At 37.2% G+C, this 23,802-nt stretch overlaps 3 protein-coding genes across 9 annotated transcripts; 1 reads left to right on the top strand and 2 right to left on the bottom strand.

Moving 5' to 3' along the window:
• Window positions 1–531: 531 nt before the first annotated feature.
• Window positions 532–16,682, bottom strand: LOC122418915 (F-box only protein 33). Its single transcript, XM_043433048.1, has 7 exons — window positions 16,362–16,682; window positions 15,883–16,063; window positions 12,380–12,672; window positions 11,753–12,151; window positions 11,426–11,674; window positions 10,540–10,735; window positions 532–10,449 (listed from the first exon to the last, which is right to left on the bottom strand). The coding sequence occupies exons 2-7, from the start codon at window positions 15,985–15,987 to the stop codon at window positions 10,318–10,320; spliced, it is 1,374 nt and encodes a 457-aa protein (XP_043288983.1). The 5' UTR covers window positions 15,988–16,063; window positions 16,362–16,682; the 3' UTR covers window positions 532–10,317.
• LOC122418918 (uncharacterized) lies at window positions 16,004–19,815 on the top strand. Of its 2 annotated transcripts, XM_043433053.1 has the most exons (3): window positions 16,004–16,142; window positions 17,759–18,260; window positions 19,363–19,815. In XM_043433053.1, the coding sequence occupies exons 2-3, from the start codon at window positions 17,952–17,954 to the stop codon at window positions 19,636–19,638; spliced, it is 585 nt and encodes a 194-aa protein (XP_043288988.1). In that variant the 5' UTR covers window positions 16,004–16,142; window positions 17,759–17,951; the 3' UTR covers window positions 19,639–19,815. The 2 variants fall into 2 exon arrangements, with proteins under 2 accessions (XP_043288988.1, XP_043288987.1); XM_043433052.1 differs by lacking the exon at window positions 16,004–16,142 and having other exon boundaries at window positions 17,641–18,260.
• LOC122418913 (uncharacterized) lies at window positions 19,719–22,884 on the bottom strand. Of its 6 annotated transcripts, none has more exons than XM_043433045.1 (5): window positions 22,734–22,884; window positions 21,579–21,888; window positions 20,871–21,194; window positions 20,348–20,776; window positions 19,719–20,203 (listed from the first exon to the last, which is right to left on the bottom strand). In XM_043433045.1, exons 2-5 carry the CDS (start codon window positions 21,882–21,884, stop codon window positions 19,988–19,990), a joined length of 1,275 nt encoding a protein of 424 aa, XP_043288980.1. In that variant the 5' UTR covers window positions 21,885–21,888; window positions 22,734–22,884; the 3' UTR covers window positions 19,719–19,987. The 6 variants fall into 6 exon arrangements, with proteins under 6 accessions (XP_043288980.1, XP_043288977.1, XP_043288981.1 ...); XM_043433042.1 differs by having other exon boundaries at window positions 21,579–21,884; window positions 22,734–22,883; XM_043433046.1 differs by lacking the exon at window positions 22,734–22,884 and adding an exon at window positions 21,982–22,617.
• Window positions 22,885–23,802: the final 918 nt, after the last annotated feature.

Below are 23,802 nucleotides of genomic sequence, written 5' to 3' on the forward strand. Positions count from 1 at the left end.
TTAAGTATTTTATCCCAACCATTTCACGAATATACGTAAAGGTCAGCTATCTATACACTCAAACGTTCAATCAATTATTTATAAAAAAATATTGGTTACCAAGCATTGTAATTGCATTACCAGAGACCACCTTGAGAGCACCAAGAGTAATTAATAATTAAAAAATCAAAGTTGTACGGCTACGTTTATGGTAGTTAGTAAAACATTTGCTTATGAATCAGCTGATGAAATGTGGTGCTCCGCCACCACCATTGTCGTGCATTGTCAAGTGATAGCGCTTGAAGCGCCACGGCCGAAACTGGAGTTACTTTTCGGGCTCAAAAATATATCGACAAAACAATCTTTTTTCAAACTCAAAAGAATGATCGTGCATTCTCACCAGCAGCTGCTGCTATTTCTATTAAAAATACGGAAACGGCTAATCAAATTAAACAACTATTTTTGTTAATATTGAAAATACAAATAATGCGGCATTCGACTAAAGCGTGTGTGTGCGGAGGGTTAAAGATCGAAATGAAAAGAACCGTTGCGTCAAGTTTATTTTCACTTTTGCCACACACGAATTATATTTATTGGTTGATTTTGTTTATGACAGAATACACTGATGGATCCGCATGTTTTCAATAACCGTTGTAGAAGTATACACTGAAGTTCACGTTGGAATAAACATAATGTAGATCTCACATGTTTCGTTATAATCTCTTTTTTCTTTCCATTTATTTTTATTCAATTTTCACCGACAAGTTCAGTAATGCGATAGACAATGCGTTTTAATTGTCTAACCCTTTTGTAATTCGATTCATCTTATGCGTATAATTTATTGGAAAATGGTCATTGCAAGGTCACGACGATGATTTTGCCCAACGAACGACCCACCAGACGTATCGTTAATCGAATATAATCTAAACACGTAATTACGAGCGAACAATTTAACGACAATAAACACCAGTGACGAATATTCACTTTTGTATTCTATATTTAGGTCGAAAAATTGTTACGGTTACGTGTACTACATTTGCGTAGAATTTTCGGACAAAAGTTCGTCGATCGAAAGGTTAAAAGAAAAAAGAAAAAACGAATTTTAGATGATGGTGCTGCGATCGTTCCTCAAAGTGGCCGTTGAAAAGTTGACTTTTGACTCGAAACAAACACAGCGCTACTGCAACGGAACGCAACAAAACGGAAAATTGGATGATTCGACGGCTGCTCAAGTTTTTTTCTCAAATCGACTAATACAAGTTGTATTTAGCTGCATTTTTATAACCTCTATATTTTTTAACGCTACGAAACTTTGTCGGCCAGTTTGGTTACTGCGAGCTCCGCCCATACATCGGATGGCGCGTGGCGATAGACAAAATGAAAGATAGAAAAAGAAACATCTAAACGCGACAGAGGACGCGACATTATTGTATACAGTAGAGAACACGCTTCATCCCTGTAACCAGGACGTGACATATATCAACGTATAATATATCATATATTTTGATATATACTAAAATTTTTGTGTATATAATAATATATTTTGCTAGATCGTTATTTTTTTTTTCATTCTTTTTGGATGGTCGACGCTTTGAAATTTAGCGATTGTGCGGGCTGTAACCGCGGTCCGCCTGCAGATCGTGGCATATTTTGTTATTCCTACACTTTTCATCAACACAGTGTGTACAATATTATGTGTGTTCGCGCTGCGTATAATTTCTCAGGTTACTGCGCTTCGAAAAAAATGATGATTTTTCGACAACGACATCGAGAATGTTTTGTCAAAAGTGTAGAATCAAGTATCCGGACCGTGATTATTATTTTTGCCACATGTGTCAAAAAATACGAAACGGATAAAACGACGGAGGAAGAATAAAGGTGTGAAAAGTGAGAATTCTCGTCGTCGCCGAATATTTTTTATGAGAGTACATATAACGGCAAAATTTTTCATCGCGATTGATCGCGTCATGCAACGTCACTCGAACAGTATTCGCGATGCACTTCACTCTAACCCACGGCTCATCGTTTCTAAAACGAATAAAGACAAAAGTAAATCTGATTGTATATACTATATTGTGAAGAGTTGTGCGACATTTTGAAGGGCGCGATCAATTTTTTCGATTGTCCACGTTCGTCTTCCTCTTTGATAAAACAACAAATGTCTGACAATAATAGTGATAATAATAAGAGTAAAACTGTACTAACAATAATATACATAAGAATAAGGATAATACCAACTAAAAATAAACGATGATATTGTGTTTTTGTGACTTTTCTCTTGAAATCGATCGTCATACGTCCGCTCGACTCATCAAAACTGGAATGACCTGACGCTCGTAAAGTGGGGTTAGAAATGTCCATTGTCCTCTTTCTATCTTCTCCTTCTCGCTTCTCTTTGTTTTTGTGTGTATACATTTTGGTACAATAATTGTGTTCCGTGCAGTTTTACCTATCGCAATGTTTAATTCAATTTTTTTTCTTTTCTCATACAATACGCATACGCACTCGCACGTAGAGCACAAAATTGTGTGTTCAAAATTTGTGTAAAAAACGGAAAATCGATTTTTCATCTTGCTTGTATAGGAACTTATAATACTGTTCGTGATGTCGCTTAGTGGATTATTTTTGACGTTTTCGAATTCCGCAACAACGGAAAAACTTGTGCCTCAGTGATTTTCTTTCCCCTATTACATGCTGAAATCTTTTTTTTCTTAGATAATTATTGCAGAAAATAATAATCGAGATGGCATAAAACAGTTGAGAGGATAAATTAAAAGAATTTTCATTCGTCGAGGAAGATTTGTTCCTACCGTTTTCTGCTGCTCCGTTGCTTTCTATTGTTTGGGCTTCAAGTTGTGTTTTATCCACGCGACTTCGCAGCAGAGATTCTCGGTTCGACAGTCCGATATCGAGTCTTTATTTATTGGAATGACGAGACTAGTGGTCTGCGGGGGAAATCATAATAATTCGGCAGACCCAGCAAGATAGCTATTTAAACGTATAACCTGTCGAACCGAAAGTCCTCTGGGTTCCTTCGTTTGGATCGTTAGTCGTCATCAAACGATTGTGATTTCGTTTTTGTTTGTTCAAATACACGCTCAAATCACACATACAAACGCACACGGATCGTTGGAAATATAGTTATTACAATTATTAGCATGTATAGTACAATGACTTATGAAAGAGGCGATCGCTAGAAGAGTTTTCAGGTAAATTGTTTTTTTTTTTTTTTTCATTTGTTTTTCTTCATCTGTTCAAATTTTCTTCGTATTTGCATCAATGAATCGTATTATTAATGTTTAGTAAGTATTTTTAAGTTAACCTCTAACAACCTTGCATTTTCTTTGTTTTTTGTTACTTTTTTGTTTTAATTTATGTTTTTATTATTTTTTAAATTTATTTTTTTTTTCAATATTTTGAATGGACTGGCTCAATGCACAGAAAACAGCCTTTTCTTCTCAGACACAAACGCGCGCGCTTGGTTCGTTTGTTTTTTTTTTTTCGTTTCTCTAGTTTTTCCCACATGGCTACAATTTTGTTTCCTCCCCTCCTCAAATCTCTGTTTATTTGCGCGTATCCCTCTAAAGATTTTATTATTTTGGTATCACAGATGTTTCGTTCGCTTCGATCCTCTCCCCTCGTAGCGTTTCCGCACACACGCACACACGCTCGTTTTTAATTCTTGTTTAATTTTTAGCCCGAGTTCGTTCGCTCTCTTTCTCTCTCTCTCTTTCACTCGATCGTACAGTACAATTTATATGCGTATGGTGCACCAGATAATTACGGTACCTTTTTGTTTTCTATGTTATAAATATGCCCTTCTATGGATCTCTAACATCAATCCACTTTAATGATTTTTTTTTCTTATATCTTCGTCATCGTTGCTACAACCGAGCTCTCTCCTTTTTTATTTTTATCTCAATCTTCAAGGCGTTCGGCGCACGAATTTGTTACGGTACAAAAGAAAAAATAAAGAAGTTTATAAAATTCGAAGCTTCCCATTTAATCGGAGCGCGATGTATTTCTCGATTACGAAACGATTTGATTCTTGGAAAATTGATGTCTCACCGATTATCAGATCGATCCAGGCAACCCGAACCCCTTGAAAATCTGCACTAACAACGACAGACACATCACAGTTTGTTTGTTTTTATTCCCGGGGCCCATCTCTTGCTAGTTTCGATTAATAATACGCGGTTTGTGAGGGGGCTCTCTCGCTCGTCGTACACTAAGGCCTGCCTTAGTAAAAAAATATACGATCGCTTTATTTTTTCGCCTCTCTTTTTTGTTTTTGCTTCTTTGCTTAAAAAATAGATCTTAGAGCTTTCCAGCAATCATCGGCTTTTGTCTTTCTTTCTCTCTCTCACACGTTCTTTCTCTTTCGCTCCCTGCCTCGTGTTGTTTTAATATTTATCATTCTTTATTAATCGCCCGGCGTTCTTATCGTTTTTTATTCTTTGTATTTCATTGTTTAGTGCTACGACGCTCGTTTGATATTAATCGTTTTTTCTTAACATTGTGGTATGTCATTTTGATTGTTGACAGGTTCATAGTATGTTTTTTTTTCTTCAGTTATCAACTCTTTCTCGTCGCATGGGAACGTCGTTTGTTTGTTCGTTTTTTTTATCAGTCATCGAGGGGGCTCTGTCGGTTCTATCGCTATATTCGTTCTTCGTCGTTGTCACGCACTATCTCCTTTCTCGCGAAACTTTTTACAAATTTATTATTTTCAACTTTTTAACGGGGATACAAGGACGAGGAAGCGCCTACGATGTTCAAACACAAAATATGGCGAGTCTCACTAACACGTTTCGACCGATTGTCGAGAATTTTTCATGAGATATTTGCTGGAATCGTAAAATCGTATGAAAACTATACCGTGAACAACGTTTTATAAAACAATTATGATGGTTAAATGCTAAGGGCTCTCTCGTGAACTTTGCAACGAATGCGAAATTAAACAGAAGAAACTATTTCGCTGTGGCGGCGCGCGTGTCGTCGCGTCCAATGCGACATATTGCTTTTTTGTTTTCGTTCCTTCGCAAAACTGGCCATGCTCTAACATTCGTATTAGGTCAGCGGGACCTCGCTAGTTCTTTTCTTGGTCGTGAACATTAGATCAATGTGTCTTTGAGAAATGATAATATTGCACAGTATCACAGGAGCTACGAACGAAATAAAGACCAAAATTCATAGAACTAAGGTTATGTTAACTGCAGAACTGAAAAAAATGTTCACGTCCCTCGACAAATTGAGTGCAACGATAATAACAGACATTTCTTCGGCCACCGAGACTCTCTATGCCTTCGTCCGTTCGCACGTTAATTTAACTATCGACTCTAAAAACTAAGCGTGGATGCCTTGTAATATTACCCCGATAACCCGAAATCTCTACGGAAAATAAAATAAAATGTTTTCACCCACTCACTCTTATTCACGCGCGTTTTCCGACCGTCGTTCCACCGGTTTTGACGTCATTATTTAAACTTCATTCGCACACGGAATGAGATTTTAGGAACAGTGTTTTTAGTCATTACAATTTGTGGTTCCTCGCCTTTGACCCTTTTTTATATCTTTTATAACGCTCTTCGAATAAATTTACAGCGTTTTCATTGCCTCTGCGTTTCAAGTTTTTGTTACAAGAGAATCCTACTTTAGTCTACAGATGTATTCGTTATTCCAATGTATTCTTCAAATTCAAATCGTGTCAAGGCTTCTCGCACCTTCCAAGTCAAAATTCAGACAAACATTTTTTCCCAAGGTAATTAACCCGGCGTGTGTATTAAAGGAACAGTCGAAATTTCGAACTCAAAATTCTTTCTTGCCGATAGAAGGCAGGCTCCGGTTACCCCCCCTAAAAAATCTAGATAGTAGTAGGGACTAAATGCTTAAGGGACCTCGGGTTTTTCGGCAGTTTACCTAGAAACGCTAGTGAGTGTAAGTCGCTGCCGTTCCCTGAAAGGGTCAGTGTACACACCGCGTCAGTATTTTCAAAGGTAAGTGGATGGTGTTGTATTTTTCGTTTTCGTAGTTTTTCAGTTTTTTTTTGTTATACTGAAATGAATGTTGCATGTATTTGTTGCTGTTGCGGCTTTTTTTTACGAACTTTAACCTCGATAAAAAAACTTTTTTTGTATTTTTGGCGTATCAATCGGTTGTTTTTCCATTCTTTCTAGCAGTTTTTCAAAATGGGTGAAAGGAGCTCATCCCAGATAATGTACAGCTTACGCGACCGTCGTTCTCAAGTATTTTACGATCAGGAAAGTGAGAATGAACCCGACGGAGAAGAGATTCACGACAACATACCCAGCGAACAAGATTGCAACGAGGACCACGATTTCGATTATCTTTAATATATCATTCCTTGGTATTTTGAATAATAAAAAATCATTTTTCTATCGTAAAATTACCTTTTCGTTTATTTTATGACATGCGTGAATCCATAAAATATTCCCCATTTTCAGGTGCTCAAATAATTCAAATTTTTGGAACCCAAACAAAAAAACGCTACATTCTTTTGAAAGCTCATAGTCTAAGCTACAAAAGCCTAGAACCGTTTTCTTAAATATTTGTTTATTTTAGAGTTACGAATTTGTTAACAAAATTCCGTTCTTCCCACTTTTTAGACGAATGTTTCATTTTTATTAACAACGGTTTTGAACTTTTGAGTTAGGTGTAGCTGCTGGGCCATGTAGTAGACACTTCAATAAATAACCCAGAATTTTTCCAGATTTTTTGGAAGCCTACAAAACCTTGTAAACTCGACTGTTCCCTAAAGAACCCAGTATACACACAGTGCACCGAAAAATATAGTGTACACACGTCGGGTTAAGTTAATTTTTTTTTATGATGTTAGTATCCCTACACTTTTCCTATACTCTGTAGCCGAAAACGTAACCTAGAATTTCTGAGGCTAATATTAGCATCATCGAAATACTAAGAAATTCGTTATTTTCCCCCCTGCTAGAAGGACCCAATTTACGTTTCCGGCGTTACGAAAATTAGGGCAATTCCACTGAGGAAATTGAAAATGAAATAAATTTGACAGCATTTACGGAATTATAAATCAATTAATGGAAATCAACAATGACTAAACATGAATTTTAATAAATTGAATGATTTTGATTGAAATAGACAAGTTTTATCAACTGGATCATCATCACTTTGTGTGAATATTTTTCATATCATTTGCTTGTTCAATTAAAATTCTCCATGAGCTGGTGAACCGTGTAAAATTGTGCGTTCACCTTGGTTATTCAAAAACCTTGCACTCCGCATCCTCGTTTCGTCACAATTGAAAACGACTAACAAAAATGATTGATTCATTTTCTGTGTAACGTGCATTCGACGAAACGAGATCGATATTGTGCCGAGAGAAAACAGCCAAAAAATGAATGACAGGTAAAAGGCTTGATGAAAATAAAGAAAACCGTGAAATCTTGACGATCCAAAAAGTAGAGAAAAATAAAAAATTAATTTTGTTTCGGTTTCCTCGTGCGAGATCGTCTGTCCCGCATACTTGTATCCTCGGAAAAAACCGTTCACAAAGCTTAGGGGTGCATTCCTGTGCGTTGAGATATCGTGACAATGTAGTCGTCAAAATTAGTTTGTTCTTCGTTTAAATATCTAACAGTCAACTGGCTTTTCTAAGTGTTTTTCTTTCTTCTGTACAGATGGTCGACTGTTTTGCGAATTTATTGAAAATTCGTCAAGAAAAAATTGCAATAACAGTGACGCAGGTATTTTATGTATTAAAGTTGGGATGATTTCTTGATTCCTTTTGTTGTTTGTTTGTTTTTTTTTTTCATCTACACGCGTCTCCCTGACTAATCAATAACATTACATGGATAAATTGGATTACTTTGAAAAATTTAAATTATTCTGCACGATTATTAAACTGCAAAACAATCTCTCGACAAGATCTTATCTAATGTTCATATTTCCCTCCCCCCCAAAATTTCTTTTTTTTAGTTCCTTCGATGAGGAATATCGTTGATTGCTTAAACAGTGCTTTTAAACGAGAGTTACCAACCATCTGACCTTTTTATATCTTCAGTGATTATTCGCTTTTTTCTTTGGTTCTCGATAGAAACAGTTTACTCATTTTGCTGTTTCGTTGTCACTAGTTCGACGAAAATTCGCCAATTTAACTTGTCAAATATTCAATAGTTCATCATCAGTGATGTCGCTGACCTTCAACTCCGAGAACATCAATGCTTTTCAACCATTCATCGGAGCTGTCGATGAGATGCCGAGTTGAAAAATACTGCGGTATCGTTGCGTTGTAACAGTCGTTTACAATTTCGTTTACGCAATTATTAAGAATCCTTTGGTTTTTTTTTAACATCAGCGATACACCGTAATTCATTAAAAAAAAAAAGAAAACGAAAATGTTTGATAACTCCCTATAAAAAGACACTGTTTTTCCATAAGATTATTTTCTTTCCCACATTAAATACGATTTTGGAAGATGTGAAGCAACGGATAATTCGCGTTAATCTTGCCTCCGCTACAACTCGATTTAATAAATACAGGGGGAGCAGAGAAAGGGAATCATTTGCCGGGGGTATTGTTAAATTCTCGTTCGCGACATCCCCCGGGGTGAGAAACTCTGAGCCCCTATCACACAGAGCGGTTTTCTTGTTCTCAATGAACAAAGCCGCAGTATTGGCGAAATACGTTTTATCTTCAGTTGAGAAATAAAAATTAAAAAAAAAAGAAAAAGAAAAAAAAACAACGACGATGTGCGGCCCGATTGGTTCTCGTATTAAAAATAACCTCGGTACGCTAAACAGCTATTTATTCGCTTCTTTCGCTTTCTCCTTTCTGTTTTTCCTGTCGCGATCTACGTGTTGCATGTTACTTACGAGCTCTGCAATGTAATCGTCCTCTTCTTCCTTCTCTTGTCAACCGATATTCGCTCTCCGCTTTAGGCTTTTTTTACTTCGTGTCTTGAGTCGCGATTTTATAACTTCTTCGTCGTATATCTCACTAAACTAAACTTCGATTTTTCAATAGTTGAGGAGTTTTGTTTGTTTTACAGCTTCTACACGCTCGTAAATGTTCTACGATATTTTTGTTTTCTTGTCAATATTCCCGATCGATTCGAATCACGTACTCGAACATTATCTGTCTCTCTCTCTCTCTATCATTCGATCTCGTCATCACTGCTGTACGGAAAGCTGTGAAGGCTCTTCGTAACAATTTGTTTCAACAGTTTTGCTTCATAATTCTCGTAGTCTCTCTTGAAAGTGTGGAAGCAGCGCGATCACATTCCCTCCTCTATTTCGTCAACCTCGTTGCTGAACTAGGCAAGTATTCTCTTCCTCCTTCGTTCTTAATTTATTTCCTTTGTCGTTGGAATATTGTACCGCTCCATTATCGTATCTCTTTGTCTCTCTCTCCCTGCTTGCTATATATATATACATCCATATATATTAATTCTGGAATCTCAATCATTTTGTCCGCTCTTCGACACGATGGAAGATTAATCCGGATTTCATTTCTCCACATTTCATTCGAGCTTATCGATTTTCGATTATCTAAAAATATTCAACGAATGAAAATATTTTTGCGGTTTTCAGTCCTTGGAGAATTCTCTCGCCCGGAGATCTCGTTCTTTCGTTAATATACGTTCTCCATTTTATTTTGTTTATTTGAACGCGGAATTCGTCGGGATCTCGTCAAATAAAAAGCCTCGGTGAGCTGCTTTCGATCGATATTTCCTTTATATCAATTATATTTTCATTCTTTCTTTTCTTACGTCGCACAATGGAATCTTGGTTGCTGTGGACAGAGTGCATACGGTCCGGCCATTTTCGTCATGGTAACCTGCGCATAACGAGCTCGTTTGTCGGATATTACAAATAAATGCATTTGACGCAACGCCCATTCGACTAGTAAACTGTTTACCAGATGAGAGACTAATCGAGGGGAAGAAAATGATCGCGCGACGAACGACCCGGATAAATGAACTGAGGACGAAATATCTTTGTCAGTCTTTCAATTTCGTCGTCGTCGAATTGTTTTTTCTTCCTTCCCCTCTTCCAATTTTTATCAGTTCCATTGTTCTGTTTCTTTCTCTCTCTCTTTCTTTCGTTTTGTGGCCTCGCATGGAAAACTCGATGATTTCCCAAAAGTTGTATCCCTTCATACGTCGTGTACAACTCGTTCTCGTTGCATCGATTTTTCTTTTCTTCTTAATCTCTCCCTAGTCCGGTGATTCATGTTACGCGTCTCCTTGTCGAGTCTGCTCGTGCTTTGTTTTTTCTCTGCATGCCTGGATGGTTTGTGGTGTCCGGTATCACGCTTTGAATGGCAAAACAAACGTTGGGAACGTTACTTCGCATCCTGCAATACGAGTGGCATTATCACGTCTCTGCTGTCTCCTCGTATAGCATCGGTTATCACTGTCGCGAGCTCGTCGTCCGCCAATGTTTTCCATTCGTCCCCGAAGATCCATTTCAGCTCCTGAGAACGATCGATTTTTATTGATTATTACTGACATTTGAAGGCGCCGATGTGATAATTCTCCCGATTCGTAGCATTAAATTTACTCACTTTTCGAATATTTTTCGACCCGTACGGCGAATCTTTGTCGTAAATTATATCACTCTCAGCAAACTCGAATTTTTGCAGCGTTTTCCCTCGAAGCCGAGCTATCGCCAGCATATTTTCTGGATAATATTTGTGGCCAATGTAGATGAGCTCACGAAAACACGTACACTTCCACGCAATTAGAACTAGAGCATCCGGGCTGTTATCAGTATGACAAATGAAATTACAATTAGCTCATATATTGGAAATGTCGTTTGTTCATTTTTTCTTAGTCCTTGAATGCCTCAGTGAAAAAATGTTTCTCAGTCTGTAAACCACATCAATAGGAACCCAAAAATCATTAAACTAAAATGAAAAATATTTTTTACAAAAAGAAAATGCAAATCCGAACCTAACTCTTCATTATTTCTATAGTTTCATGAAGATCGAACATATTTTTAATAATATCAGTAACTGAATTTCCAGAATTAATCGATTTTTTATTTTTTTTTCGTGCGAATTGGCACACTAATATTTGTCGCTATATCGATCTGTCGGAGGCTTGAATTTTTAGAAACATTTGAACTCTTTGAAAACAAGGGATAGAAATCTGACAATTGGTTTGCACGTGTCTTTTTACAGGATACTCTCCCACATCGGAATATAAATTCTAGGGAATATAATTCAGCAACCTGAGCTCACCTCGAATTTCTGAGGTCGAAATTTTTTCATACCGTTCATCCGATCGGTATAAAAATGGGTCCTCCAGGCAGAAGGTTGTTAGAAATGTGCTGATTCGTGTTTAAACCAATCGGACGAAGGGTGCGAAAAAATTTGCCTTCCGAGCCTCTTTAGCGATGCTCATGCATTTCGTTTCTTGTTTGAAAAAATGTGAAAAAGTAGTAACTACCTATCAGCCACCGAAGAATCGTGGGTTGGGGGGACGACTTCATCAGCGCTCATGGAGTCGATCCACGCGATGGATTTCAATGTGCGGATGTACCAGATCGACATCCGTAGAAGAGCTTTGACGTTCACACTTTCGCAGAAGAGAGCTTTGAAGCGTGTTAGCGGCATCGCAGGACGCAAAATTTCCGTGTCCAAAACGTCCACTGCGACGTAGGCATGAAGCAGATTCAATCGTAGTGTGCACTGTGGACTGTTGCAATGATTCATTAGCTCCATTGCAATTGAATAGGGTTTGAAGATTGGGGAAAGAAAAAAACGTAAAACTCACTTCTTTTGGGTGAAAGTTTGCCACGCTGTATTCGTAGTGCCTGGTAGACTTTTGTTCCAGCTGTGTACGTGAACGACGAGTCTCCTCAGTACCCCATAAGCGAGAGCTCCGAGCAAGGAATCACTGAGATTATCGTAGTCTATCGTGAGCACTGTGAGCCTATCGAAAGAGCGGAGTGTTGGTGGATCGATAATTGCACATTCGTAATCCTCAGGATCATCCTTCACTGAAGCAAGACCAAGATGCGTTATGAATCTCTCGTGTCCATTGCTGCACAACGCAGACACGATTTCACCCGATCTCGCTGTTAGTTCTTCGAAGCAACCCAGTGTCAAAGCTTCCAAGTGTTTCGATGTATTGATTATTTTCACCAATGAATCCAATATCGGACGAACCCAGCTGGAACAAAAAACCAAACAAATGTTTTGTGAGCTGCTGATCTTTTTTCGTCTTTGATTTTCTATCCAACCACTATGAATTCCAAAAAAATATTTTTTCTGTTGCAAACTCAAAATTTTCTGAGAATTTAGAGATTTTTCAAATTTTATAATGCCTTTCACTTGGGGAAATAACAATCGCTGCAGTGATTTGTTTTTATATGATTAATAACTTTCTTATATTTCTTACCGCTCCGACAGGTCACCATCTTCAGGAGCATTCGTCTGCCATTCAAGACTGGAGGAAGTGGGTTCCATGATTAACCTTCGTAGATTCCGATTTCCCCGAAAACGCTTGAGTAACCTGTCGAAGTCCGAAGTTCTTTGTGGTGTCCAACATCGCACCGTGGCGTTCTGAACGCTCAGGGCAAAACACTCGGCTAGGTATCGCGTCCAGGTTACTCCCTCGCGATGTTCGAACGCGAATGTGATTTCTTTCCAGAAACTCGGATGGAATAATGCTTGTCTCCAATTTTTGCATACCTGAGAGTATTTGATAAAAAATCGATTAAGGGGCTTAGATAACTGCATGAGAATCGTTCGAAAGTTGAAAGATTTGTGCGAGCGGAAGTGCCAGCATGAACACGATTTTCCTTGCCGAAATTCAAAAATTAGTTAAAAAACGGGGTTGTGAGGAATCGAAAAAACATTCCTTGTTGGGTAATCGAACGTTAGTATCACAAAAAAAGTTTAAACTTCGGGTAACAAAGAAAATAACACCGAGACTTGACATGGCCGCGAGTAACGGCTGATGCGACCGGCAAACCTAACCTCGCTTTTCTCTGACTTCCGAGATTCACCGGGAATCTCATTCGTCATTTTGTATTTTTGTAATATGATCATTCACGAAGACTTTTGCACATAAGAATCAATAAAAACGAAATATGAATAGTCGGCACAAATCACAGTCGCTTCAAGAATTTTTTATTTGAGTTTTTTTTACCCCGAAGAAGTAATCGTGAACGTCGCTGTTCGATGTTTGTTCGACATTCGGCACACATTTTCATATTTGCAAATGTTTTTTCCTCAGAGAAATAGAAGCTTCGAGGATAACGTTGAAAATCAATAAAAATATTTTGTTTTCGCTCAAAACTTTTTCCCATCCCGAGTGCAATTTTTTTCATCTTCGTATCCAAAAAAAGTGTCCCGATATATTTCAGTAGCCTTCATCAAAATTTATGTCTCGGAAGAACATCTTACGAGGTTGATGTTGATGTTGATTTCGGACTCGTTTTTGATTTTTTCCTTTGCCCCCACCTTTTTTTTCTTGCTCGTTGTCACCGATCGATGCGCTACAGAGCTGTAGTACAATCGTGCAGTTACAAAAATTTTGAACCTTTTAAAAAACACGTTAAGATCACACGTCAGACGTCAGTCATGCAGTGCTCAAAAACACTGTCCCCGCCCATTCCATCGATTGTCTTTTCCAATTTTTTTTTTTTCGAAAGTCAATATTCACTGCACTGATTGTTTCCAACAAACACCCACGCATCGAAACCACAATCGCGGGACTTTTTTCAGGTTTTTATTCATTGAATTAAGCAGTTGAATTTGCAGCGAGCAATGTTTGAAGTACGAGTAGCCCGACCGCTGACTGTGAGATATTCTAATTAAGGTGGGCCTTGCGTATGAGAGCATGAAAAATAGTAGAAACACGAAGGATTTTCACGTTGCATTGCGCGTTTTTGTTGTCAACAATCATTTCGTGATTTGTGTCTGAATTTTTTTCGTTTTTTGAAAAAAGGCTCCATTTTGAGAAAATTCAACAGACCCTCCGTTCTCTCAAACATTTTTTCAAACAATTTTGTTTTTTTTTTTTCAATTCAATAATTCCATGCCGAGTGTTTTTCAGGTTAATTGATAGAGTTTAATTACGAGCGCTCTACAGCGGCCCAACCCCCCTCATGGTATGTTGCAATCAAACTCCCAAGTTCCGTAGACATTTCGAATAACAAAAAGGTCTGCAACTTTCGAGTATTCTGAATGAGAGAACCAGCAATTGAATTTGATCAAAAATCGACTAATTAACGCACCATTAAATTCTGTATCAGCGTTATCTCGATTATACGATGGAGCTCGAACCGCGATAATTTGCTTCCAGACAAAACATCAAATGCAGCCAACATAAATTTTAATTTCTCAAAGTGGCAGTGTTTGAAAGTTACCGTTAGCCCCCCCCCCCCCCCCCCCGCCCTCCCGACGCCATGAACATGGCGATTCAAAAAGTGAGACACAGTCAACGTAAATCTCTGCTTTCGTATATGTGCAATGGAGCGAGTAAAAAGGTTTTCTGATCAGTTGTAAAATCACTGAATCTAGAATCGATTGTGAAAATCGCTTCAACGGGAAAAAAGCTCATAAATTACATGAAATTTGTCAAAAAGTTTGCTGTTTACGGGAATGTTGCACGGAAAATTATTCAAAATTTATTTTGAAAGTTCAACTACCGAAAATTCTCTAGTGAAATAAAAATCATAGATTTTCGAATTGTGAATCGTCCGGAGATGTCCGAAAGCAGAAAATTATTCCGACGGCCAGACATGTCAAATCATTCGAACTCGTTTTATGTGTAAAGTAATCTAAACGAAAATAATCGAAATAATCGCAACGCCGATTTACGGTATCTCTTCCTTTCCCTTTCCATTGTTCTTCAATGTATCGAAGCAACGAGAAATCAGCTTTCTCCATAACACGTGAACGGAGAAATATTTTTTTTGTTAATGTCTATTCTCGTTGAAATCAGTTCAATGTAAGCAAACGTTTTGGCATATGACAGATAAAAATATTTGGTCGTTCAACTGATCTAAACTTGGAGGTTGCTCCGTTAGAGGGCAACGGGAAAACTATTTTTCTCATTTCGTTACACATCGAAGCTGAAGGCTGTCAATAAATTTTTCAACTTGACAATGACAGTTTAGTACGTGTACGTAAGTCTGAACGAAAAAAGTATAGATTTGTCGTGTGTGTTTAAAGCTGTCGCGTGAAATATTTGAAAAAGATAAGAGAATTCATTACAACCGGTGATAACGAAATAGGCGAATAATTTTCGTTGCTTATCTAAATTTTATATTATCGGCTTATCCGGCGTTGAAAATAAATTTCGATTGAAAAAAATGAAGATCCTTCATTTAAAAATGCGTCGTTTTATTTTTTATTTTCTGCTAGCTCGAAAAATGGTTTCCTTCAAAGACGTAACGTCGTTTCTTATCCGAACGAAAGCAATACACGTGCATGGAGAATTTGCTTAACGTTCGTAATAAAGTCAAACACACCTATATTCATGAATTGCTGGTAAACATGCGTTATTATACTTGGCGGCGTTAGAAAATAATAAAAAATAAATATGCCTTAATGACACGCTTTTTCTAGCATGAGTCAATACCATCGGAAGGTTTTGTCCTCCAACAATACACATCTTGAAAGTTGACCCGCGAGAGCACCCGATCGATTTTTGTATACATAAAAGAAACGATACACTTCGCTTTTGTTATTAGTCGTATGAGAGTTCGAAGAAAGATTAAATATTCCAGCTTGTATTCAAGATATAATGAGTTGACGCGAGAGGCTATCGGAAGAAGGGGGATAAGGGGATTTCAGAGAAAAATAAAAACATACAGAAGACGGAGAAACGAATAGGGGAACGGGGGAAACAGCACGGACGTAGAGACAAATACATAAAAGCGCAAAACTTACCACAGATGCTTTGAGTCTGTCTTGGTGTGGCAGATATGAAAAAATTTCGAGCATTATAACACTGGGTAGACTGTCCCAGCAAGGGCCATTATCCTGTTGCGCCATTTTTGTATCACACTCTTCTTATCGACGACGAACAATAATATGCGTTCTTTGAAACTGACAGAATGATAACGAACAGCTGTTCACGATCGTATTTCACATTCCCATCGACGATGCAAGGGTGTGTGCGTGTAGGTGCATGAGAAAGAAACAGAGAGGTACACACATATATTTCTATTTTAAATATATGTACGTGAATATATATTTTTCTATATATAATATTGTATATATGAAGTTAAACGTAATTTGAGCTATTCCGTTAGTCTCACGTTCTGTACAACTTGACTGTTCGTCGCAATAGAGACGATTTTCACTTTGATTTGGTCTTCATAACGCACGTCACTAGATTTGGTACTTTATTTTAATGGATAATCTACCTATTTTCTGCTTCTCCTATTTTCTTATCCTTTCCTTTTACACCAAGCCCGAAGACTTTCTCAACAGGGAGCAAGAGTATCTCCGTAGCATGATTAAAACGCGAACGAAACTCTCACTGCGCGAGCAAAGGGACTCTAGGGACAAAGGACGATGATGCGTGTATGGGTGTGTGTCAGAAAGAGAGAGAAATATATAGAGAGAGGGAAAGGAGAGAGAGAAGAAGATAGTGAACAAGTGGAAGTAAGAGAAAGACTGAGCGACCGAGTCCGCCGACCAAACGTCGTTAGCGACTTAGCGACTGACAACGACAACCCCTCGCCCCTTTTGACCCAGTAGGTGACTGACAAGTAAAGAGTGGCAAAGTCCTCTTATGCCCCCACCCGTTATCACGGAAAAATTATGGCTACAGTATCTACTGTTGGCACCCAGATACATTCGTACTGACGATCGGGTACAAGAAACGACCACGATGCGCCACTTTGACTGCGACGAAGTTACCTCCGTGAACTTGGTCGTTCAATTTTCGATTAAATTGAGGAGAAAAATCGAAAAAATCCATTTTAAAGTGTGTAAACCATAATTTTTTCGGTTTTGAGATGTGAATTTTCAAACGTTTGATCAAGTCCAAATGTGTAAAAAATTAATGCAAATAAGGATTTATAGTAACTTTTTAGCGTCTCATCAAAAACTGCAAAAAACGAATCTCATATAATAAATATAAACTTGAATCCACAAAATTAGGATTCGATATCAGTATACTTGCGGAAGATTTAGTTTTAATAATAACGGGAAGTTGGAGATTGAACCATGAAAAACCAGCCTAGATTTGCTGTATAACCTTAAGAGATAATTCTATTTTTTCCCTTCAAATAATAGTTCCGGGGTAGCGTAAAACTATAAATTCAGATTTCATAAAAGTCTTTTACGCCAATCCAGAAATCTTCAGAAAATTAAAAACTTTTCTTCTAAGTTCGTAACGACGAAAGATTAAATACTAGTTTCGCAAAATAAAATTAAACTGTCGGTGTCCATTTGTCGATTTTCTCCAGAGTAGAGACAAAAATTGCAGTAGTACATTACGCACAATAATCTATAATTTATTTGAATCTCCAATCGCATTTGATTATGAACAGATAAATGTCAATGATATGTATTAGTAATTCTTCGTAAGAAAATTTGTTGTAATTCATATTGTTGGTTTATTGTACGTGTTGCAATATTCATGGCGTGAGAATTCTGTTCTTTCGAGATGACGTGGAAACCTTGTGTAATTTTTTTGTTTCGTGACACATAAAAAGTGGTGGGGAAACATGGAGCTTGTTTTGCAAAGTTTACAGAGAACTGTCTCACACTCTCACGATTCTTCACACTAATTTACGCATTACGATCCCACCAGATTTTACGGGGTACACCCACCTGGTCCAATAAGTGGCAAAAACTCAAACATGACGATATATCCAGTCAAACATTTGGTTGAAAGACGTGTGTACACATATTTATAGATATACTTATATCTATTGGTTTCGCTGACAGTACGACTGTCATTAAAATCAAACAACACCGTGCCGTATGAAGTTCACATTCAAATAATGGGTTGCAACATGCTGAGGACTCACAATTCGTTAATTTTTATCGTTGCAACGTGTGTCTTGTGCCTCACACGTTCAACGATCTGCATTGAAAGTCCGAGCAATAAAGAAGGTGTCATTGGTAATGGTACAAAGTTGCAAGAAAAAAAACCAATTGCGAGTGTCGGTAAAGGTGTAATTGAACTTAATGGGAATAAAACGAATAAATCGCCACCTGTACAACAGACCGGCAAGAACATAACCTCGCAATCGGCAGCTACGACGGTTGTAGACAACAAATTGCCTACTGATTCCATCTCGTCGTCTGAGGTATGTTTCTGACACGTCATTATTTTCATTTTCTGATAATATTGAATGTCGGTTTATCATGAATATCCAGCGCAGTGTATAAATTTCTAAGAACTCGGAATATTGCTGTTGAAGTCCAATCATCAATAGTGTTATTGTATTTGTTATTATTGAGTGTTAAGTTGGAATCCGTTGATTAATGTTTATAATCAAACCAAATATACTGACAAAGTTCAAACCACCAAATTTAAATGTACTTGACTTGTTACCATGAACTTTTTTATATCAAATTATTTGAACGATCTGAATATTGGAAAGTATAGTTTTTGTAGTTTTTATTTGAATAGATGAGCTTACGGAATATTTATTTCTCTAATTTTTAATTTTGTTCCTATTCTTCCCACATCTGTGTGATTTCTTTCGTTAATCTTCAAGTCAACAAATTCTCTGCTATTTGCTTATTGATTTGTGAACGTCCAAGAACACTAATTTCAAAAGTTTTTAACCCTAGACCCCTAATGATTGAAAACAACTCTGATTTTCTGAGTAAGCACATTTTCATTGTTGAGTAGTTTTCTCATTAAATTATTTTTTATATGCAATTTTACTACAAACCATTCTGTTCGATTTTAAGAAGCAAAGAGAATGGTATATAACGAACCGCATTTTTAAATAAAAGGAAATTTTATGACAATGAGAAGATCGTCATCATTTTTGATCATCTTGTAAGGTGTGTTGGGAAAAATTGAATGTGATCACTATATTGCCCATGAAGCTAAATATCTCAAGAAACTTTGAAAATTGTATAGAACTTGAACATTATGGACCAGAGAAATGGAAAATTTTCAAATTCTTAATTTTTTAATTCTGTGGAAGGAATGCAGAATGAGAGTGTACCAAAATCCTTATCTTTCTGTAGCAGAGCTGAAAGTTGTTTGAATAATCGTTTTTTCAAGATTGAAAAATAAAATTTCTGAGAAATTGACTCTTTTCAGAAAACAGAAAACTAATACAGTAAATGTTTTTTGATGGGTTGCCATTGATGTAACTTTATCCACATTTTGTACAGCGATACATTCCCAGCTAAAACAATAATGATCATAGTTCATTATATTTTGAACAGCCCAGCACAGTCGGGCATTCCCAACCAGCGGTGAATGCTGGAGCGTTGTTTCGAGGCTTATACGTTTTGGGAGGACTAAGTGTGATAGCATTAGCATATATGGTATTTCGGAGCTTTGGAGTGAACAAGCAACGGCCTCAGATGATTCGAAAGTATGGAATACTAGCGCACAAGCAAGACATTGAAATGAGGCCTTTGCCATTGGATGAGGATGACGAAGACGACACAACAGTGTTCGATGTGAGTGGATTAGCTTCATCGAGGATCCACTCGTAAAACTCCTTGTGAAGATTTCAACGACTGTTCTTAAATCTAAGGGCTATGGTTATGAGCACGGCATTAAAAACACAATTCCGTGAGGCACTACGAAATTTTTTATCTACACATATATTATATTTTCAATGATACTTATCTTGTTGTAAGATTATACGAATACAATATCGTTTATATTTATTTATTTGACAAAATTCTTCTGGTCATGTTAAACATTGTTCCCTTTCTTCCCCTGAATTGTTGAGCCTTATGATTAGATTGTTACTCTAAATTTGTACGAGCTCGGATACTGGGTGGCAGAACAAGGTTGAATCTCATTCTTGGTTCTGCTTTTTATCCTGTCACGTTATTATTACATGAAGCCTCTCGAATGAGCGTGCACAATAACATCAGCTAGCCGATGTCTGCCCTCGGTTGTTTTGATGTTTTGAACTTGCCATATGTCGGCAATGTCAACAGCTTCATCGCCCTTTATAATGTTGAGATCAAAAGCTTCTGAAGAGTCTAGCATGCTGAAAGGTATTGCTTCCATCGCAAAATTCATCCCGTGAATCCATTGTTCCTTTACCTGAACAAAAATGAGAATTTTTAATTTATTCATTCTAATTTCAGTATTCGTTTTCTTACAGCGCATTACCAGCATTACTCTTGTGTTAATTTTTCATATTCGAAATTTAAAATCGAAAGAATCTTATTTCTGTCAAGTACCCACCTCCTCCTCAAACAAGAACCAAGGATAGATTTTTTCAGGATCAGAACCAAGCGCTTTAATGCCATTCGAAAGCGTAGAATGATAAGTTTTCAACATATCGTCAAAGTGATTGTCCAAAAGTTCTTTGTTGCTGCAAGCATAGATAAGAAAAGATATATCGAGTATCGGACTGGCAACTCTGGCCAGTTGGAAGTCGAGTAATAGTGCTTGTTTTTTGCCATCATTCTCGTTGACTCGCATCAAAAAATTTGGTGCCCAAGAATCGCCTTGGTTTATCACTGACGTAGGTGCATGCCGGCGACTGCAGAAGCTAACACTTTTATCCCAAAGTTTCTTCGCAGGTTCGTAATGAGACTTCAATTTCATTTCTGCTGGATGATCAGGATATTCTTTTGCCATTGCATCTCTAGTCACGCGAATTGAAATTGCCTGGGAACAAAAAGTACTTTATTATTTTCAAATCGATAAAAAAATTTATACTCGTTACCCAGTGTGTGTAATTGAGAATGGCAAACAACTTTACATGGAAGTTCTTGTACCAATCCCAGTGGTTATTGGAAAAGTATGTCTCAATGAGCTTGTCAGCAAGCTTGTCGAATTTCTCTTTATTCTGGTCCTTGTATGCGAACGACACTGCATGAAAGTTTGCCATACCCTGCAGGAGAAACGTCATTTCTTCAAGAGTAAGAGTTTCTAAACGTGCAACTGGCCCATAACCAAAGTCTCTGACATCTTGTAGAGCGATATAGTCGTTCTCACCATCGGCTAGTGCGGATAGACATGGCGGAACTACTAGCATCTGCTTTTGACCTTTAGATTCAAGAAACTGTATAAATTCAGGTACTATCTGTAATAAAAAATATATTTAAGCATCAGAAATACACTTAAGCAAATTTAAGATTTTTACTGAACATGCTCTTTGGAAATTTAGAAAAGTTTCATTTCTATCAATCGTTTACTTCACAACCGCATAATAGGCTGGCTGCAAATGATACGTATGAAGTGAAGAATTGTCTATCTGTGAGAAATTTTCATTAATGGAGAATTTGTTACAAATACAAAATATCCAAGATGATAAATCAGCTGAGTCAATTGGATGGTCGTAGAACGGCTGAGATATCATGATTTTCAAAATGTCTAAAATGTTAAAAGAGTTGACACTTGATGTGAAAACAAAAAAACATCTTAATGTCGTAGCACCGGGTTCCAAAAAATTTTGATGCGTTTTTACCTTTTGATAGAAAGTAATTTCATTGTAGAAGAAGTCAGTGCTTCTATAAGTTTTCCTTCGACCGATATTCTTCGGCAGTGATTTAACAACGAGTCGGACCATGATTGGTTTGCCCTCGGACTCTCCATGGATGGCCATCCTGTCAACTTCTGACAAATAACTGTCACCGATGGCAGCTTTTGGCTCAAACGTCCAACCTGTCACAGTGACATTTTTTTCGCCACTCGACTGTCGTAAAATTTCTTGAAGTGTTCCTTCCGTAAACAATTTGCTCACTTTCGTCAGTTGCGATAAATCTTTTTCCATCTTGCTAAAACAATCGAATAAATTCGGGAAAATTATTAAAAAGTATCAGAGACCAATGACCGATTACAAAAGCGACGAAAAGTAAAAATATATTCACGATATAAAAATGTTGCGAAAACCAACGATTCTTCAACGACATTAAAAAATGTTGAACAAAAATAGGATTTTTTTTATTTTTCATTACTACTATCGAAACGGCACATAGGAAAACTCACTGAACGTGTTAGACGCTGCGGAACTTATTTCAGGGTCGAAAAGTATACACAATAGTAGCCGACAATGCGTCAAGAGGGTGTGGTAATGTCTTTGCTGACGTGTCAAATGTCAGACGGCGCATAAAAAAATTTTATGTGGCAATGCGGCTAGACACCATTTTTGATTGTTGGTATTGTATTCTTGAATGTTTTGATAATCGGAGCAACATTAATATCACACTGCTGTTTCGAAAGTACCGCCATTTTAATTGCGGGTGCTTTACAATTATCTCACTCATTTCGCTACGAAAACCGCAGAGCGAGATGTGGCGTTGGAATCCGTGAATGACTCGTGATTTCTTGCAAGGCAGTACCGGCGGAGCGCAGAGCGCATGATTAGAATGCGTTTACATCAGATGCATGACGCAATCTTTATTTACTTGATCAGACTTGGAAATGAGAATGAAACACGTGAAGTTGTAGGAAATATTATGATCGACGCAGATAAAATTTTTTTTTTTGTGAATTCCGGGTAAATTTGAATGAACTTTTTAAAAGTATTTTATCTTTTTGATTCTATATTCGTGACGACACTGGACGCACCATTGATACAATAAATCGCGTAGGATTCAATTTTTAGATGAGCGGAAATTACCTCGTTGCGTTCGTTGTCTCGTCTAATAGAATGGAAAAAGAGTGTGACGTCGAATAATTGAACCAACGTTACAACGTCGTGTTTGAATTGTGTATTGTACATGTAAGAACTCGTGTTCCATCCATGTCTTTTATAGAGATTCAGTGATAACAACGAAATGAAAACATTCCCCTTTCCCCTTCTCTTTCAAATTTCGCATCCCCAGTATACCGAAGTTTCTCGTTCGCTTATTCGTCCACGTAAGTTTTGAGATTTGAGTATTCTTATGAAAAAATTAAGCAATCAACAATCACTATCGTCGTTCAATAACTGTCCTTTGAAATGTACAGACTTGACCAAAAGTATGAAAGCAAAAGTTTTATCCGGTGAAACGAATGACCATCACGTATACCTGCCTCGTGCACAAAGCCCATTTATTAATAATAATTTATTAATAAATTTGATGTAATAATAAATTTCATTCGATTGAATAATAAATAAAATTTGATAATAAAGTGAATGAAGATCTGAATGGGACAAATCCTGGTCCAGCGTTATTTTCGAGGTTATTTTCTATTTTGTTCATAGACTACGTTTACACGGCCCTCCTATTCCGGTTTTGTATATACAGATGGGTATATTTATATATATCGACAGACATGCATTTTGTATATCTATATTGAGAAAACTAACCCGGAATAAGAGGGCCGTGTAAAGGTAGTTATAAATAAAGTGAGTGATCTTTGATACATATTTCTAAAGGAGGCTTCCTTTCGGGTTTTTTACTGACGGTCGAATCGAGTATTCATGCAATTTTTGAGAAATGAAAAATGAATATTTCGATCAGTGAATTTCAAAAATCTTCAAATCGCTGGTATTGAAATTGTCTTGTTCTGACAAGAGTAAAAATCAAGTGTGTTTCATCCTCAAAAAAATACTAAAACTTTTGAAATTCTTTTTTAATGGGCAGCGTAGGCAGAACTGCATCGATTCGTATTTCTTTTCTTTTTATTAAACGAAATATGCAGAAACTGACAGGGCGCTGAAAACTTTTGGCCAATGTTGTACTTGCATACATTCCGTGAGTTGT

This window comes from Venturia canescens, chromosome 1 (assembly GCF_019457755.1).
Source record: "Venturia canescens isolate UGA chromosome 1, ASM1945775v1, whole genome shotgun sequence".
NCBI lineage: Eukaryota > Metazoa > Arthropoda > Insecta > Hymenoptera > Ichneumonidae > Venturia > Venturia canescens.